Raw genomic sequence first — 18,835 nt, 5'->3', positions numbered from 1 at the left:
CTTTATTTAATATACTTTATGCCTTCGATATGCCAAGTTATTGATTTATTGACATGCCTATTGGTTGTGTATTCAGGCTGATTATATCGTTTATATATTTTCCATTCCAGGAATGTATGACATCAAATTTGAGATTGTGTGTATGTTTCTGCATCTCTAAAAATATCAACTAAACCTACAGGTAACTGCCAGTGGTCCAGGCCTAGATAAAGCCAAGGCAGGGGAACCAGCCTACTTTACAGTGGACTGCACCAGTGCCGGAGAGGCTAAGCTCACCATCGAGATTGTCTCTGAGTCCGGGGCTGAGTCCGAGGTCCACATCCAGAAGACAGCCGAGGGATCCTTCTCTGTCACCTACATCCCACCTTTCCACGGCACACACACCATCACCATTAAGTACGGGGGTCATGTGGTTCCCAACTTCCCTGCGCTCATCCAAGTGGAGCCGGCTGTTGATACCGGCGGTGTGCAGGTCTATGGACCAGGAGTGCAGCCCAGAGGTAAGGTGGAGTATTACCCTTGCTTAGGTAGGCAAAGTAGGCAAAGGCTCCTATAGCTAAAGGCTACTTAAGCTATTTAACTATAATTTGGTAAATGCCTCAATCTAAGGCTAGCTAGCTACTATACACAGTAGTTTACGAGCAAAACGAAGTATAGTTTACTGATTAAGGCTATATAGCTAAGGCTACTATAGCATACTGGCAAAAAGCTACTATAGCTTACTGGAAAAGGTTACTAACACTACTGTAGCTAACAATTACATGCTAACAATTACAGTAGCTTGTGATCCTTCCTTGCGATCATCTATGTCTGTAGGTGTCATCAAGGAGGTTACCACTCACTTCATTGTGGATGCCCGCAAAATGCCCAAGACCTCTGGTGACCACTTGAAAGCATGCATCATCAACCCTTCAGGCACCAACACAGACACCTACATCACAAACAAGGGAGACGGAACCTTCAGAGTGGAATACACCGCCTATGAGGATGGTAAGAACATGTAGAAGATGAAAACTTTTCTGAAAGCTTTCTGATAGCTAAAGTTAGGTTGCTTGGTAGGATATGTTTAATAGCTATCCGACTCCAAGGACCATAAAGGGACAGTGTAGATGTATACAGGGCAAGCCCATCACATGTTACTTGTTATTTTATTCAGTTTTGTTCAACAAGGAATCCTTGAAAAGAGTGATAGCGAGATATTTTCAAATCAAATCAAAGTTTATTTTTCACGTGTGCCGAATACAACAGGTTGTAGACCTTACAGTGAAATGCTTACTTACAGGCTCTAACCATCAGTGCAAAAAGGGTATTTGGTGAACAATAGGTAAGTAAAGAAATAATAACAACAGTAAAAATACAGTGAAGAATAACAGTAGGGACGCTATATTGTTAGGAGTAATATATTCTCAAGGTTCATAAGCTGAACTTCAATTAGAATTCTCAGTCTGTGACCCAGAAGTTGTAAGGTTCTGGTTTAAATTAATCAGATACAGACCAGTCCACAATAGTCAGTTACGTTTATTTTCGAGAGTTCTGCCCATCATTTCATGTACACCTCTCATTTCGTCATAAATGTCCCTCCTCCTCTCAGACAATGTCAAAGCTGCTTTTCAATTCCATTCCAACACATACATATTGCTTATCATATGCTACCACATGTTACACAATCTACTGCAAGTCCAATGGTTTCTCCCCTCCCTGGGTGGGGGCAAGACATCTTTCCTGTTGTTAGTTTCACTGTGGTCACAAGTTGTCTGTCACAAGTAGTCTGTTAACACTTCCACTTTGCCTATGTACAAATATTCTTCATCAGACAGGATAGAATTCTGTTAGTTATAGTTCTACGTTAAATGTATACATCATTTAGTCATTATTCATAAAAATCCCATAACATATATACAGGCACCGGTTAGTCGGGCTGATTGAGGTAGTATGTACATGTAGATATGGTTAAAGTGACTATGTATATATGATGAACAGAGAGTAGCAGTAGCGTAAAAGAGGGGTTGGCGGGTGGTGGGTGGCTGGACACAATGCAGGTGTTTGAGAGGAGGGTTCATTTAGGACCAGATAGATAGAGTAGATAGAAAGGGTATAAATACAGAATGAGGCAGAGGAGGTGATCTGAGGGGTGTAGAGAAGAGAGGCAGAGAGGGGAGAGGGCTTTATAAATAGAGTTAGTGCTGGAACAGAACAGAAGCTCAGGTATATATGCTCTGCTCTGTCCTTCTCTGAGCCTCTTCTCTCAGATACAGGAGTATTGGCTAGCTGGAGGTATTAATAGAGTTCTGTCAAGTTAATGTTATTACAATATAACAACGGGGGGAAGATGTGTTATTTTTGTGTATTAATGATTAGTCTCACATCTCCATAGTTACCACATGTCTCATTCATTATCTGAACGAATCTTAGGAAGAAAGGTTCACTCGTGATAAAATATCAGAAATACATTGAAAATCGTCTTAAATAGATATAACTTAATTGCCTGCATAGTAAAACCAGCTTGGCCATCATACAACATCATGTACAGTATATCTGCCATAAAATCCCCTGTAATCATGTGTATCTGTCCACTGAGAGCACTACACACACACACACACACAGCACTGTGAGATATTGAAACCATCTGATTGGTCTGTCTGTTCCAGGTATGCATGTGATTGAGGTACTGTATGACGAGGTGGCCATCCCTAAGAGCCCCTTCAGGGTGTCAGTGGTGGAGGGATGTGACCCCACCCGGGTCAGGGCCTACGGGCCAGGGCTCGAGGGAGGACTCATCAACATACCCAACTGCTTCACCGTCGAGACCAGGTACAATCACAGCAAAGGAAAATATTGCATACACACAGCCAATGTTTCTGAGCAGGTGCTGGATATCAAATAATATGTTCAGTAAATGCTCAAAAGAGACAGCACACTACAATCTATTATGCTCCCATGTGGTTTATTGATGACAATAACATTTTAGCTAGTTAAGCACATAAGAACACATTTCCAATGTCTTTCAATTCTTCCAAAAATGAGAAAGCCTTTCCTATGAAAGCAATGTAATTGATGTGAAATTACCATTAAAGTTGATCATTGTCTGTGTTCTCTAGGGGTGCTGGTACTGGAGGCCTGGACCTGACCATAGAGGGAGCGTCAGAGGCAAAAATTACCTGTAAAGATAACAAAGATGGCAGCTGCAGCGTAGAGTACGTTACCTTCACACCTGGAGAGTACGACGTCAATATCAACTTCGGAGGACACCCCATTCCAGGTAATGCCTCATACACATACACATTCTAGTTGTACAGGATACACATGGTATACATCAAGGATGGGCAGCTGATGTGGGTGGGGGCCACAAAACATCTGAACTCACCATGAGGGGCCGCAGTGGCTCGTGGGTCTGTGTACCCACATCCATACACCCACATACAGCCATAGCCTGGCTGGCTAAATGACTGCGGAGAGAAAAAAAAGGGTTTAAAGTGAATTTCCTGCAATTCTATACATGTTGCAGAGAGAAGATTTATTTTTATTTATTTTTAATTTCATGCAATTTTGCTATGGGGCGGAGAGAATAATTTGCAGTTTAACAGCTAATTTACTGCAATTCTATTCATTTTGCCATAAGGTGGAGAGACATGTTTGTAGTTTTGATTGTGATATATTAGTGAGAGTGACTAACAAAATCATTGGGGGCCTCCCGGTCAGTATTTTTACCATGATTACCTCAAGTTTTGACAGCAGGCTAGACATTGGCTAAATTGAGTGACTGTCAGTGACTGACATAACAATAGAAAATCTGCTGATACACAACCAAATTTCAAAATTGCATAGAGTTGATCAGGCTGTTGATTGTGTCCTGTGGAATGCTGTCCCACTCCTCTTCAATGGATGTGCAAACTTGCTGGATATTGGTGGGAACTGAAACACACTGTCGTACACGTCGATCCAGAGCATCCCTAACATGCTCAATGGGTGACATGTCTGGTGAGTATGCAGGCGAAGAACTGGGACATTTTCAGCTTCCAGGATTTGTGTACAGATCCTTGCAACATAGGGCCGTGCCTTATCATGCTGAAACATGATGAACTCTTTTGACAACGTTGACAGGAGCAAAACGGTCGCCCACAGGACGCTATACATGCTGTCTGTCATTTGCCCGGTACAGTTGAAAACGGGATTCATCCATGGAGCACACTCTTCCAGTGGCCATGGAAGGTGAGCATTTGCCCACTGAAGTCGGTAATGACGCCGAGCTGCGGTCAGGAAAAACCCTGGTGAGGACGACGAGCAAGCAGATGAACTTCCCTGAGACGGTTTCTGATAGTATGTGCAATCCCACAGTTTCATCAGCTGTCTCGTGGCTTGGTCTCAGATAATCCCGCAGGCGAAGAAGCCGGATGTGGAGGTCCTGGGCTGGCAGGGTTACATGTGGTCTGCGTTTGTAAGTCTGGATGGACGTACTGCCAAATTCTCTAAAATGACGTTGGAGGCGGCTTATGATAGAGAAATGAACATTAAATTCTCTAGCAACAGCTCTGGCAGACATTTTTGCAGTCAGCATGCCAATTGCACACTCCCTCAAAACTTCAGACAGCTATGGCATTTGTGTTGTGAGGCAAAACGGCACATTTTAAAGTGGCCTTTTACTGTCCCCAGCACAAGGTGCACCTTTGTAATGAGCATGCTGTTTATTCAGCTTCTTGATAGGTGGATGGATGATCTTGAGACAAATGCTCCCTAAAAGGGATGTAAACAAATTTGTGCACAATATTTGGGAAAATAAGCTTTTTATGAATATGGAACATTTCTGGGACTTTTTTTTTTTAGCTCATGAAACATGGGACAGACACTTCACATGTATACAGTGCATTCGAAAAGTATTCAGAACCCACATTTTGTTACGTTACATCATTATTGTACAATTGATGTAATTGCTTTTTTCCTCCTCAAACCTTGCCGCAGAAATGTTTTGGTACCCTTCCTCAGATCTGTGCCTCGACACAATCCAGTCTCTGAGCTCTACAGACAATTCCTTCGACCTCATGGCTTGGTTTTTGCTCTGACATGCATTGTCAACTGTGGGACCTTTATATAGGCAGATGTGTGCCTTTCCAAATCATGTCCAATCAATTGAATTTACCACTGGTGGACTCCAATCAAGTTTAAATTTTGAGTCTCATTGCAAAGCAACTGAATAATTATCTAAATAAGGTATTTCCCTATTTATATATTTATTTTGACAAATTTGCAAACATTTCTAAAAACCTGTTTTCGCTTAATCATTATGGGGTATTGTGCGTAGATTGCTGAGCATTTTCTTTATTTAATCAATTTTGGATTAAGGCTGAAACCTAACAAAATGTGGAAAAAGTCAATATTTTAGCGTGAGTATAATACAGGGAGGAACAATTGATAGTCCAATAATTAATAGTCCCCACATAAACACACATACACACTGCATGGAGAAGAAGCAGCAGAATCATCACCATAATACAAGTTTCAAGTTTATTTGCTATGCATAATGAATAGTGAAAATCTTACCCCAGCTCTCACGATAAAAACACCACAAAAACACAATATCCAATACTTCTCAATATCTCTCTCTTCCACTGGCTGCCTCTGATTGCCTTCTTCCCTATCATGCTAATAATAAAGCTGACCATACAGTCTCTCTACATGTGTCTTCTGCAGGCAGTCCGTTCCGCGTGCCAGTGAGGGATCCCAGTAAGGTGAAATGTTCAGGCCTAGGTTTGGGTGACAGAGTCAGAGCCCACCTACCTCAGACCTTTACTGTGGACACTATACAGGCAGGACAGGCAAATCTGGAGGTCAGTCTCATAGGACCATCAGGTAAGACGAACTCGACATACTTGACTTTACTCACACATGCACACACTCAAACATAAAAACACCCATAAACACGCACACACACATACACATGAATGTTTACATATAGTGACTTATTTGAACGTAGCTAATCTGTCCTCTTTTCCCCATAGGTTCAGAGCCTGTTGCTGTAAAAAATAACAGTGATGGTACACACACAGTCAACTACACTCCAGTTCATGATGGCCCTTACACTGTGTCAGTTAAATATGGAGACCAGGAGGTTCCTCGCAGGTGAGACAGACTGGACAAAACTAGATTTACCGGAAACCCTTACTGTAATATCCTCATTTACTTTTCTGTATGCATTTCATACATTTTCAATAGGGTCATTAAATATATATACTGTATTTATATATTTTTGCTCTCTCTCTCTCTCTCTCTCTCTCTCTCTCTCTCTCTCTCTCTCTCTCTCTCTCTCTCTCTCTCTCTCTCTCTGTCCACAGTCCATTCAAGGTGAGATCTCAGCCTGGTCATGATGCCAGTAAGGTTTGTGCAAGCGGTCCAGGTCTGGACAAGTCAGGTGTGCCCGCCAGCCTGCCAGTGGAGTTCACCATTGATGCCCGCGACGCAGGAGAGGGACTGCTCATTGTACAAATACTGGTGGGTAACCCCCCACCCCCACCCCCACACACACACCCCACACCGCATTAACATCTTCTTCCCCTGTAGGACCAAGAATGCAAGCCAAAGAAGGCTACCATCTATGATAACAGAGATGGGACCTACACAGTGTCTTACGTACCAGACTCCACCGGCCCTTACACAATCATGATCAAGTATGGAGGCGATGAGATCCCCTACTCTCCCTACCATATCTTAGCCCTGCCCACTGGAGAAGCCAGCAAGTGTCTGCTCACTGGTACACCTCTCATTTTCCCTTCTCTTCTATTTTATTTTCTCTTTTCAATAGTCTGACAATTTTCTCTCTCCTTATTCCCAGTGTTTATCGGAGGACATGCCCTGGCATCAGGTCTGACTAAGATGCAGGTGCACGAGGAGGCCATCATCTCTGTGGACACAAAGGCCGCTGGGAAGGGCAAGGTGACCTGCTCGGTCATGACCCCAGAGGGGGTGGAGCTAGACATGGATGTGCAGGAAAACCGTGATGGAACCGTCGACATCTACTACACCGCTCCAGAACCAGGAAAATATGTCATCACCATCCGCTTCGGAGGAGGGCACATACCCAAGAGCCCCTTCCATGTTACGGTTGAGTACATATTAGTAATATAGATTTGTGTGTTAATTAATATATATATACACACTACTATTCAAAAGTTTGGGGTCACTAAGATTTTAAAAGAAAAGTACATTTTTTGTCCATTAAAATAACATCAAATTGATCAGATATATAGTGTACATATTATTAATGTTGTAATTGACTATTTTAGCTGGAAACGGCAGATTTTTTATGGAATATCTACCTAATGGGCCTGTACAGAGGCCCATTATCAGCAACCATCACTCATGTGTTCCAATTTTAAAAGGCTAATTGATCATTAGAAAAACCTTTTTCAATTATGTTAGCACAGCTGAAAAATGTTGTCCCGATTAAAGAAGCAATTAAACTGGCCTTATTTAGACTAGTTGAGTATCTGGAGCATCAGCATTTGTGGGTTCGATTACAGGCTCAAAATGGCCAGAAACAAAGAACTTTCTTCTGAAACTTGTTGTTCTGAGAAATTAAGGCACTCCTCTTTTTATTCTGGTTAGAGCCAGTTTGCGCTGTTCTGTGAAGGGAGTAGTACACAGCGTTCATTTCTCAGAACAAGAATAGACTGACAAGTTTCAGAAGAAACGTCTGTGTCTTCTGCAGACGTGTTTACGCAGAACAACTTACAGTTAGTGCATTCATCTTATTAAGATACTGTAGCTAGTTGGGACAACCACATATCACAGTCATAGTAAGCGAGTGTGACAGAGGGTGCTGTGGGATTATTTACGATACTCTTTCAAGAGGTCGGGTTTCAGATGTTTTCAGAATATGGGTAGGGCATCTGCTGTCCTAGCTGAAGGGAGAAGCTGGTTCCACCATTGGTGTGCCAGGACCTAGAAGAGCTTGGACTGGTAAGAGGGGGTGTAGGGTTTGAGCATAGTCTGAAGGGTAGGGAGGAGCAGTTCCTCTTGCTACTCAGTTGGTAAGTACTATGGTCTTGTAGTGGATTCGAGCTTCGGCTGGAAGCCAGTGGAGTGTGCGGAGGAGTGGGGTGACATGGGAGAACTTGGGAAAGTTGAACACCAGGTTGGCTGCAGCATTCTGGAATAGTTGCAGGGCTTTGATGGCACAAGCGGGAGCCCAGACCACATCGAGTTGCAGTAGTCCAGATGGGAGATGACAAGTGCCTGGACTAGGACCTGCACCACTTCATGTGTGAGGTAGGGTCATACTCTACGGATGTTGTAGAGCATAAATCTGCAGGAGCGAGTAACTGCTTTTATGTTGACAGAGAACGACAGGGTGTTGTCCTGGGTCTCGGCAAAGGATTTCCACTCTGGGAGGGGGACACTGTGGAGTTGTCAACCGTGATGGAGAGGTCTTTGAGTGGGCAGGCCTTCCCCGGAAAGAAGAGCAGCTTCGTCTTGTCGAGCTTGAGCTTGAGGTGGTGGGCCGACATCCAAGCTGATATATCTGCCAGGCACGCAGAGATGCGTGTCGCCACCTGAGTGTCAGAAGGGGGGAAGAAGAAAAGTAGTTGAGTGTCATCCGCATAGCAATGATAGGAGAGACTATGTGAGGATATGACGGAGCTGACTGACTTGGTATATAGAGAGAAGAGGCCGAGCCCTGGGGGACACCAGTCGTGAAAGTACGTAGTGCAGACACAGATCCTCTCCACATCACCTGGTAGGATCGGCCTGCCAGGTAGGATGCAACCCAAGAGTGTGCAGAGATGCCCAGCCCTGAGAGGGTCGATTTGATGTTTCAATGTGTCGAAGGCAGTGGACAGATCTAGGAGGATGAGAACAGAGGATAGAGATTTAGCTTTGGCAGTGCAGAGAGCCTCCATGACACAGAGAAGAGCAGTTTTGGTTGAGTGACCCATCTTGAAGCATGACTGGTTAGAGAGTTGGTTAGAGACAGCATGCTCAAGTATTTTGAAAGGTACAGAACAAAGGGATACCGGTCTGTAGTTTTTACGTCAAAGGAGTCGAGTGTTGGTTTTTTGAGGAGGGGAGTGACTCAGGCCATTTTGAAGTCAGAGGGGACGCAGTCAGTGGTCAGAGATGAGTTGATGAGGGAAGTGAGGAATGGGAGAAGGTCTCCAGAGATGGTCTGGAAATGGGAGGGGGGGTGGGGTTGAGCGGGTAGGTTGTCGGGTGTTCGGACCACACTAGTTGCAGGATTTAATCTGGAGAGAGAGGGGGAAAAGAGGTCAAGAAGTAGGGTAGTTCTGTGTGAGTGGGACCAGTGGACTCAATAGGCTGAGTGAATGAGGAGCGGATGTTGTCAACCTTTTCAAAGTGGTTGTCAAAGTCTGCAGAGATGGAGGAGGGAGGGGGAGGAGGTGAAGAACTAAGGAAGGCTGTGAAGAGTTTCCTAGGGTTAGAGGCAGAAGCTTGAAATGTAGAGTAGAAAGTGGCTTTAACAGTGGATACAGAGGCCCGACAGGATGGAGTGGAGGGATGATAGATCCTCTGGAATTGTAGTTTTCCTCCAATTTTGTTCAGCTGCCCACATGCTGTTTTGTAAGCTTGCAATGAGTCACTCAGCCACGGAGCAGGAGGGGAGGGCCAAGCCAGCTGGTAAGAAAGGGGACAGTATGAGTCATAGGATGAGAAAAAGGGAGGAGAGTAGGGTTGAAGAGCAGAATCAGGAGACAGGTGAGAGAATAATTTAGCAGAAGAGAGAGGGATTTGTGGGAGAGAGAGAGAGTGAAGATTGCGACGGCGTAGGACCATCTGGCTAGGGCCTGAGTGGCTAGGTTTGGAGGAGAGGAAGACAGAAAAGGAAACAAAGTTGTGATCAGAGAGCTGGAGCGGGGTTGCAGTGAGATTAGTGGGCAAACAGCCTTTAGTAAAAATGAGGTCAAGCGTATTTGCCTGCCTTGTGAGTGGGAGAGGTCTGGGAAAGGTTGAGGTCAAAAGAGGCAATGAGGGGAAAGAGAGAGCTGGAAAGAAATTAATCGAAGGCAGACATCAGAAGGTTGAAGTCACCAAGTCTGAAGAGCGGTGAGCCATCGTCAGGAAATTAGCTTATCATGGTGTCAAGCTCATTGAGGAACTCTCTAAGGGCACCTGGTGGGCGATAGATGACAACAATGTTAAGCTTGAGTGGACAAGTGACAGTGACATCATGGAATTCAAATGAGGGGATGGACAGATGAGAGAGGGAGAAAAATCCTAAATATTCACTTAGGAGAAATGAGTAGCCATGTGCCACCACGACGACGACCAGATGCTCTCGGACTATGAAATAAAACATAATCAGATGAAGAGAGAGAGCAGCTAGAGTAGTAGTGTTGTCTGGGGTGATCCATGTCTCCATCAGGGCCAAAAAGTTAAGGGGCTGAAGCGCAGTATAGACTGAGATGAACTCGGGCGTTCTTGACTGCAGATCGGCAGTTCCAAACGCTACCAGAGACCAGGAATTCCACATGGGTTATGCGCACAGGGTACACTAAATTAGGGTAGCAGCCAAGGAGTGGGGAGTGTCTGTATAGCCTACAGGGAGAGGAGCGAACTGGGGTAGAAAACAGACACATAGTTGCCAAAGCTACAAAATAGCTAAAATTTGATTACCTGAAAATTACATTTACATTTTTGTCATTTAGCAGACACTCTTATCCAGAGTGACTTACAGTTAGTGTATTGATCTTAAGTAGCTAGGTGGGTATCACAGGAATAGAAATACATTTCTCCTGAATCAGAGACACAAATTAGGGTGAAGGCGGTCTGTTGAGAGAGTGGTGTGGAGCATTCTGGGGGACAATACTAACATTGGGTAATACTTCACTTAATGCTTTATAACTTGTTGTTATCATGTATGAATCTTTATGATGTCTTATAAGGGTTTAACAACATTTTAACTGAGTCAAAAGGCTGCATTAAAGTTAAATTTTTACTTTGTATCGACATAGCTTGCTATAGTTACTCGTACATGTATCATATGCCCTTTTAGGCAACAAAGGAGCCCATTGTCCTTAGTGACGGCATGGATCAGTTCCGCCCTCTCACCCTGGTCATCCCGTTCACTGTACAGCAGGGACCGATCACAGGTACAGGGACTTTTCCGGAAACTTTCCCAAATTTCCCAGGTTTTCCCCCAAAACCCCAGTTAAAGGATTCCCTCTCTACTTATGCAAGGATGCAAAGATTATCCTATCAGGATTTGGGGAAAACTTGGACATTTGGGAAACTTTACAGAATGTTGTAATCCTAACAGATACTCATTAACACATAAAACAGTACACAGGTACCTGTAGATACTCTCACTGTTTCTGACACAATGACACACTCACTTTCCTTTCCTGGAATTTCCAGGTGAGGTGCGTATGCCCTACGGTAAGACTGCCCATCCCTACATAATAAATGACAATGATGGGACCATCACAGTTAAATTCAACCCTACTGAAAAGGGTCTGCACGAGATGGACATCAAGTATGAAGGAAATCACATCCCAGGTACTGTCACGTCCTGACCTTAGTTCCTTTTGTATGTTTCTACTTTAGGTTGGTCAGGGCAAGAGTTGGGGTGGGCATTCTATGTTTTGTTCTTGTGTTTATATTTCTATGTTTTTGGCCTGGTATGGTTCCCAATCAGAGGCAGCTGTCAATCGTTGTCTCTGATTGAGAACCATACTTAGGTAGCCTGTTTCCTCACTCTTGGGTGTGGGAGGTTATTTTCCATTTCAGTGTTTTTCACCATTCGGGACTGTTTCGTTTTTTCTTTATTCGCTTGTTCGTTTGTTTCCTGTGTTCAGTGTAATAAATATGATGAACACTTACCACGCTGCATATTGGTCCGATATTTCCTACTCCTCCTCAGAAGAGGAAGACGACAACCGTTAAAGGTACAGTGTGTCTGTCAAAACCAGAGGAGAAAACACTTAAACCCAGACTCAATTTAAGTAGTTATGCTCAATTAAGATTCTTATGTTTATATTTCAACGACAAAAAATCCAGCTCATGTAATAAATAATTAACGCCTGGGGAATGAACAGCCTGGTAACCTAGAGGCCAGAGAGGGAGCACATGTGACAGTATCCCCTCCCCGGCTCGTGGCTCCAGCCGCAGGACGCCGACCAAAATGATGATCCCGCGGTTCAGGAGCAGACCGGTCACTTCTCCTGAGGCACAGGAAACCTGTCAGTCCGGCTGAGAAGCGGGAGCATTGCGACCTAGAGCGCCGGAGAGAGAGCATACGTGACGGTTCCCCCTACCCAGAGAGTTCTGCTCCTGCCACAGGACGCCAACCAAAGGGACGTTCCCGGGGATCAGGAGCCGACCCGTCACCCCTGCTGATGCGCGGGAACCTGTCGCCGGCAGGGGCGCTGGAACCTGACAGACCCGCTGAGGCAGTGGAGCCTGGCAATCCGGCTGAGGCATGAAAGCCTGACGAGCCGGTAGAAGCAGGGGAGCCGGGCTCTCCGGCAAAACCATGAAAGCCAGACGAGCCGGCTGAGGCAGCGGAGCCTGGTGATCCGGCTGAGGCATGAGAGCCTGACGAACCGACGGAGGCAGGGTAGCCTTTAGATCTGTCTGAGGCATGAGAGCCTGTAGCGGCTCCCAGACCCGACCAAATTCCCACCAAAACAAAAAGTGATAATCATAATCAGGTGAGTCTGATTATGCCCAGGTGCGCGTAACGATGATGACAGGTGTGCACCATAACGAGCAGCCTGGTGACCTAGAGGCCAGAAAGGGAGCACACGTGACAGCTCAGGTGTTTAAACAGGCGTATTTATGTAAATGAATGTTAAATAAACATTGATGAATATTGAACAAACTTTCTGATGGTCCATTCCCTCCATTAAATCTCTCCCCCTCACAGGAAGCCCCCTCCAGTTTTATGTGGATGCTATGAACAGTGGTCTGGTGACAGCACACGGCCCTGGTCTCTGTCAAGGGTCCATCAACAAACCTGTCACTTTCATTGTGGTCACCAAAAACGCTGGAGAAGGTACTTCTGACTATTTTTCTTATTTCTTATCTGTCCACAATGATGGGAAAACATTTCTCCATCTAATCCTATGTAGACAGAGTAACTCTCTCTCTCTCTCTCTCTCTCACACACACACACACAGGTGGTCTGTCCCTAGCGGTGGAGGGTCCTTCTAAGGCAAAGATCACCTGTAAAGACAATAAGGATGGAACCTGTACTGTATCCTACCTGCCCACCTCACCAGGAGACTACAAGATCATTGTCAAGTTTGACAACAAACACATTGCCGGCAGCCCCTTCACTGCTAAAATCACTGGTGAGTGTGTCTGGACCAGAACACTCAGGGGTGCAGTCACAATGCCACTCATACTTTTGCCTTGAAATCACTGGTATATTGATCAATCATATGTGTTGTAGGGCACTACGTAAAATGGTATTCGGGATGGTTAGTAAAGGGTTAGCAAATGATTTGTAAGTGTAAGTAAATGGTCAGTCATTGTGAGTGAATGTTTGTAATTGTTTGTACATGTTAGTAACTGTTAGTTAATGGTAAGTAAATGGTTTCTAAATGGTTAATACATGTTATTATGTAGTTAGTAAATATTAATAAATGGTTTGTCAATCTGTTTTCCATTTCTCTCTATCAAGGTGATGACTCTATCAGGACATCCCAGCTCAACGTGGGGACAGCAGCAGACTTGTCACTGAAGATCACAGAGTCTGACCTGAGTCTGCTGACGGCTAATATCAGAGCTCCATCAGGCAACGAAGAGCCGTGTTTGCTCAAGAGACTGCCCAGCAGATACATAGGTGAGATACTACCCACTAGTCTGGCCTGAGCTAGAGACTTTCAATAACATGGCGCTGGTGGGTAGAATAAATGGTTTAGTTTCCTTACTCTGAAGCAAAGTAACCTTTTTCTCCGTGTAAACCATCAGTCTTGGGACTCACGACAGACAGACAGCACTGAGTTCAACTTTCTTGAAGCATAAAATGATGACAGCACTGTCAGAATTTGTGAATCCTTTAACTAATCCCTGTTTAAATATTCAGTTCAAATATCTACTTACATACTCCTCTCCTCCATCTCTCCATCTGCAGGTATCTCCTTCACCCCTAAGGAGGTGGGAGAGCACGAGGTGAGCGTGAAGAAGAACGGTAAGCACGTGACCAACAGCCCTTTCAAGATCCAGGTTGGCCAGTCAGATATTGGCGAGGCCAGTAGGGTCAAGGCCTTTGGTAAAGGACTGGTGGAGGCACACACCTTCAAAATGGCTGAGTTCTTTGTGGACACTAGGGATGCAGGTAAGGCATGTTAGACATATTAAAGGAAAGATTCACCCATTTTGAATGTTTATAGTTTTTGTGCATCTCTGAGTGATGTTCTATCGATTCCCAGAGTCATTTCAAGTGTTCATGTGTGTCTGAGCTATTCGCCGTTCAAGCAGGCAGAAATACAGACGGTATGACGAGTTTCGCATCAACATTCAAAATGGGTATATCTTTCTTTTAAGCTAATCTAACCCATATCTGCTAAAGTTAATTGACAGATACAATGCTCTCTCCATTGCCTTACATCTTTCTCTTTTTCTCAGGTTATGGTGGTCTAGGGTTGTCGATCGAGGGTCCGAGTAAAGTGGATATTAACTGTGAGGTTGTGGAGGATGGGACGTGCAGAGTCAGTTACTGCCCCACAGAGCTAGGCAACCACATCATCAACATCAAGTTTTCTGACAAGCACATCCCAGGTTAGTGTTTCTTTGTCTTACTTCAGTTTTGTAAATGTTATCAAAAATGTGTAAAATCCGTAAATTAACTTGGTTTAGGTGAGATTGCGTTTCATTATCGAACAACATTGTCAGTCACTGTTACCTGTGATTTTTTTTCTGCACCAATTCCGGTTTCGGACCTCTCCTTGGCTAATACACTTCTCCCTGACCTCACTAATTGGCTGTTGCTGGTACTCTCTGATTGGCTGATCCTCAGGAAGTCCTTTCACAGTGAAGGTGACAGGAGAAGGAAGGATGAAGGAGAGCATCACCAGGAAGAGAACTGCCCCCGCCATCGCTTCTGTCGGCAGCGCCTGTGGCCTCAACCTCAAAATCCCTGGTGAGCACAGCCTAACAACAGCTGGTGCGCGATATCTAATGTTAAGGGAGTCTCAGGTCTTTGCTCGCCTGAATTACAATACCTCATGATAAGCTACAGACCATACTATTTACCAAGAGTTTTCATCTATATGTTTTGTAGCTGTCTATTTACCACCACAAACTGATGCTGCCACTAAGACCACACTCAACAACCTGTATAGGGCCATAAGCAAACAAGAAAATGCACATTCAAAGGCAGTGTTTGTCATGGCCAGTGATTTTAATGCGGGAAAACTTATATCCGTTTTACCTCATTTTTACCAGCATGTCACCTGTGCAACTAGAGGTGACAAAACTCTAGATCACCTTTATTCCACACACAAAAACCATCACCAGACCATAACTCTATTCTCCTGCTTCCTGCTTACAAGCAAAAACTCAAACAGGAAGTACAAGTGATACAGAATTGGTCCGATGAATCGGATGCTAAACTACGGGACTGTTTTGCTAGCACAGATTTGAATATCTTCCAGGATTCATCCGATAACATTGAGGAGTTTACCACATCAGTAACTGGCTTCATTAATAAGTGCATTGACGACATCGCCCCCAGAGTTACTGTACAGTACTTACATACCTGATCCAGAAGCCATTGGTTACAGGTAACATCCGCACTGAGCTAAAGGCTTGAGCTGCCGCTTTCAAGGAGCGGGACACTAATACGGACGCTTATAAGTAATCCTGCAATGACCTCTGATGAGCCATCAAATAGGAAAATCGTCAATATAAGACTAAGATCGAATCCCACTACACCGGCTCTGATTTTCGACGGATGTGGCAGGGCCTGCAAATTATCACGGATTTCAAAAGGAAACTGAGCTGTGAGTTGCCCAGTGACACAAGCCTACCAGATGAGTTAAATGCCTTCTATGCTCGCTTCGAGGCAAACAACACTGAGCCATGCATGAGAGCACCAACTGTTCCAGACAACTGTGTGATCTCTCTCTCCGTATGTGAGTAACACCTTTAAACAGGTTGGCATTCGCAAGGCTGCGGAGACAGATGGAATACCAGGCCACATACTTAGAGCATGCACTGACCAGCTTGAAAGTGTCTTCACTGAAATGTTAAACTTATCCCTGAATACCAATACCATGTTTCAAGCTGAACACCATAGTCCCAGTGCCATAGTCCCCACCCCCGTGCCCAAGGACACCAAGGTAACCTGCCTAAATGAATATCACCCTGTAACCCTCACATCTATTGCCATGAAATATAAGAATGCTGTTCATTGACTTCAGCTCAGCATTAAGCACCATAGTCCCCTCCAACTTCATTACCAAGCTCAGGACCCTAGGACTGAACATCTCCCTCTGCAACTGGATCCTGGACTTCCTGATGGGCCGCCCCCCCTAGGCGGTGAGGGTAGGCAACAACACATCCACAACGCTGATCATCAACACGGGGGTCTCTCAGGGGTGTGTGCTTAGTCCCTCCTGTACTCCCTGTTCACCAACGACTGCGTGGCCATGCACGACTCCAATACCATCATCATGTTTGCTGATGATACGCCGGTGGTAGGACTGATCATCAACGACAATGAGGCAGCCTATAAGGGGAGGTCAGAGACCTGGCAGTGGTGCCAGGAACAACAAGTTCTCACTCAACGTTAGCAAGACAAAGGAGCTGATCATGGACTACAGGAAACAGAGGAGCAAGCACGCCCCCATCCACATCGATGGGGCTGTAGTGGAGTGGGTCGAGAGCTTCAAGTTTCTTGGTGTCCAAATCACTAAGGAATTAACATGATCCACACACACCCACACAGTCGTGAAGAGGGCACGATAGCGCCTCTTCCCCCTCAGCAGGCTGAAAATATTTGGCAATGGGCCCTCAGATTCTCAAAAACTTCTACAGCTGCAACATTGAGAGCATCTTGACTGGCTGCATCACTACCTGGTACGGCAACTGTTACAGAGGGTGGTGAGTATGGCCATTGCATCACTGGGGCCAAGCTCCCTGCCTTCTAGGACCTCCATACCAGGTGGTGTCAGAGGCAGGTCCAAAGAATTGTCAAAGACTCCAGCCACCCAAGCCATAGACTGTTCTCTCTGCTACCGCACGGAAAATGGTACCAGTGCATCAAGTCTGGAACCAACAGGGCCCTGAACAGCTTTTACCACCAAGCCATAAGACTGCTAAACAAACAAGACTGCAAAATAGCTAATCAAATGGCTACTCGCTGCTGCTACTGTCAATTATCTATCCTGTTTCCTAGTCACTTTATCCCACCTACAGTGCATTCGGAAAGTATTCAGACCCCTTAACTTTTTCCACATTTTGTTACGCTTCAGCCTTATTCTAAAATTGATTAAATAGTTTTCATCTTTGGATTAAATTGTTTTGTCACCCCTTTGTCACCTTGTTTTCCTCATCACTCTACACACAATAACCCATAATGTCAAAACAAAAACAGTTATTTTTTTTCATTTTTGCAAATGTTTGGAAAAGTATTCAGACCCTTTACTCAGTACTTTGTTGAAGAACCTTTGTCAGTGATTACAGCTTGGCACACCTGTATTTTGGGAGTTTCTCCCATTCTTCTCTGCAGATCCTCTCAAGCTCTGTCAGTTTGGATGCGGAGCGTCGCTGCACAGCCATTTTCAGGTCTCTCCAGAGATGTTCGATCAGGTTCAAGTCAGGGCTCTGGCTGGGCCACTCAAGGACTTTGTCCCCGAAGCACTCTGGAGCAGGTTTTCATCAAGGATCTCTCTGTACTTTTCTCCATTCATCTTTCCCCCAACCTGACTAGTCTCCCAGTCCCTGCTCCTGAAAAACATCCCCACAGCATGATGCGGCCACCACCATGCTTCACCGTAGGGATGGTGCCAAGTTTCCTCCAGATGTGACGCTTGGCATTCAGGCCAAAGAGTTCAATCTTGGTTTCATCAGACCAGAGAATCTTGTTTCTCATGCCGAGAGTCCTTTCAGTGACTTTTGGCAAACTCCAAGCGGGCTGTCGTGTGCCTTTTACTGAGGAGAGGCTTCCGTTTGGCCACTCTACCAAAAAGGCCTGATTGGTGGAGTGCTGCAGAGATGGTTGTCGTTCTGGAAGCTTCTGCCATCTCCACAGAGGAACTCTAGAGCTCTGTCAGAGTGACCATCGGGTTCTTTGTCACCTCCCTGACCAAGGCCCTTCTCCCACGATTGCTCAGGTTGGCCTGGCTGCCAGCTCTAGAGTCTTGGTGGACATGCAGACATTTTTTGGTACCCTTCCCTAGATCTGTGCCTCGACACAATAATGTCTCGGAGCTCTACAGACGATTCCTTCGATAACATGGCTTGGTTTTTGATTTGACATGCACTGTCAACTGTGGGACCTTACCAAATCCTTTCATGTCCAATCCATTGAATTTACCACAAGTGGGCTCCAATAATATTGATTTTATTTTCATAGATTTGCCAAAATTTCTAAAAATCCATTTTCATTTTGTCATTTTAGGGTATTGTGTTTAGATTGAGGATTTTTTTTTAAATCAATTTTAGAATAAGGCTGTAACATAACAAAATGTGGAAAAAAACAAGGGGTCTGAATACTTTCCCAATGCACTGTATTGTACATAGCTAATTCAATAACATCCTACACCTGAACATCGATGTGCTACTGGTATTCCCTGTATATAACCATGTTAGTTTTAATCGTCATTGTTATTCAGTATTCTCTGTATTTATTCTTCTTGTCACTATTTAAAAAAAATAG

At 44.7% G+C, this 18,835-nt stretch overlaps 1 protein-coding gene across 1 annotated transcript in view; it reads left to right on the top strand.

Annotated features, from left to right (window-relative positions):
• The window catches only part of LOC109888738 (filamin-C), a 58,987-nt gene that overhangs the window by 29,964 nt on the left and 10,188 nt on the right, over positions 1 to 18,835 (top strand). The window contains exons 17-33 of the mRNA XM_020479909.2: positions 182 to 500; positions 817 to 990; positions 2,649 to 2,811; positions 3,099 to 3,259; positions 5,686 to 5,844; positions 5,994 to 6,114; positions 6,327 to 6,483; positions 6,553 to 6,742; positions 6,824 to 7,092; positions 11,003 to 11,099; positions 11,365 to 11,505; positions 12,875 to 13,003; positions 13,128 to 13,301; positions 13,634 to 13,795; positions 14,087 to 14,290; positions 14,581 to 14,733; positions 14,972 to 15,094. Of these exons, the coding sequence (XP_020335498.1) occupies positions 182 to 500; positions 817 to 990; positions 2,649 to 2,811; positions 3,099 to 3,259; positions 5,686 to 5,844; positions 5,994 to 6,114; positions 6,327 to 6,483; positions 6,553 to 6,742; positions 6,824 to 7,092; positions 11,003 to 11,099; positions 11,365 to 11,505; positions 12,875 to 13,003; positions 13,128 to 13,301; positions 13,634 to 13,795; positions 14,087 to 14,290; positions 14,581 to 14,733; positions 14,972 to 15,094 (2,896 nt within the window). The remainder of the gene's footprint in view (positions 1 to 181; positions 501 to 816; positions 991 to 2,648; positions 2,812 to 3,098; positions 3,260 to 5,685; positions 5,845 to 5,993; positions 6,115 to 6,326; positions 6,484 to 6,552; positions 6,743 to 6,823; positions 7,093 to 11,002; positions 11,100 to 11,364; positions 11,506 to 12,874; positions 13,004 to 13,127; positions 13,302 to 13,633; positions 13,796 to 14,086; positions 14,291 to 14,580; positions 14,734 to 14,971; positions 15,095 to 18,835) is intronic.

The sequence above is a fragment of the Oncorhynchus kisutch genome, linkage group LG4 (genome assembly GCF_002021735.2).
Source record: "Oncorhynchus kisutch isolate 150728-3 linkage group LG4, Okis_V2, whole genome shotgun sequence".
NCBI lineage: Eukaryota > Metazoa > Chordata > Actinopteri > Salmoniformes > Salmonidae > Oncorhynchus > Oncorhynchus kisutch.
Note: the sequence above shows the minus strand (reverse complement) of the source record. Positions and strands in the feature narration are given on the sequence as shown.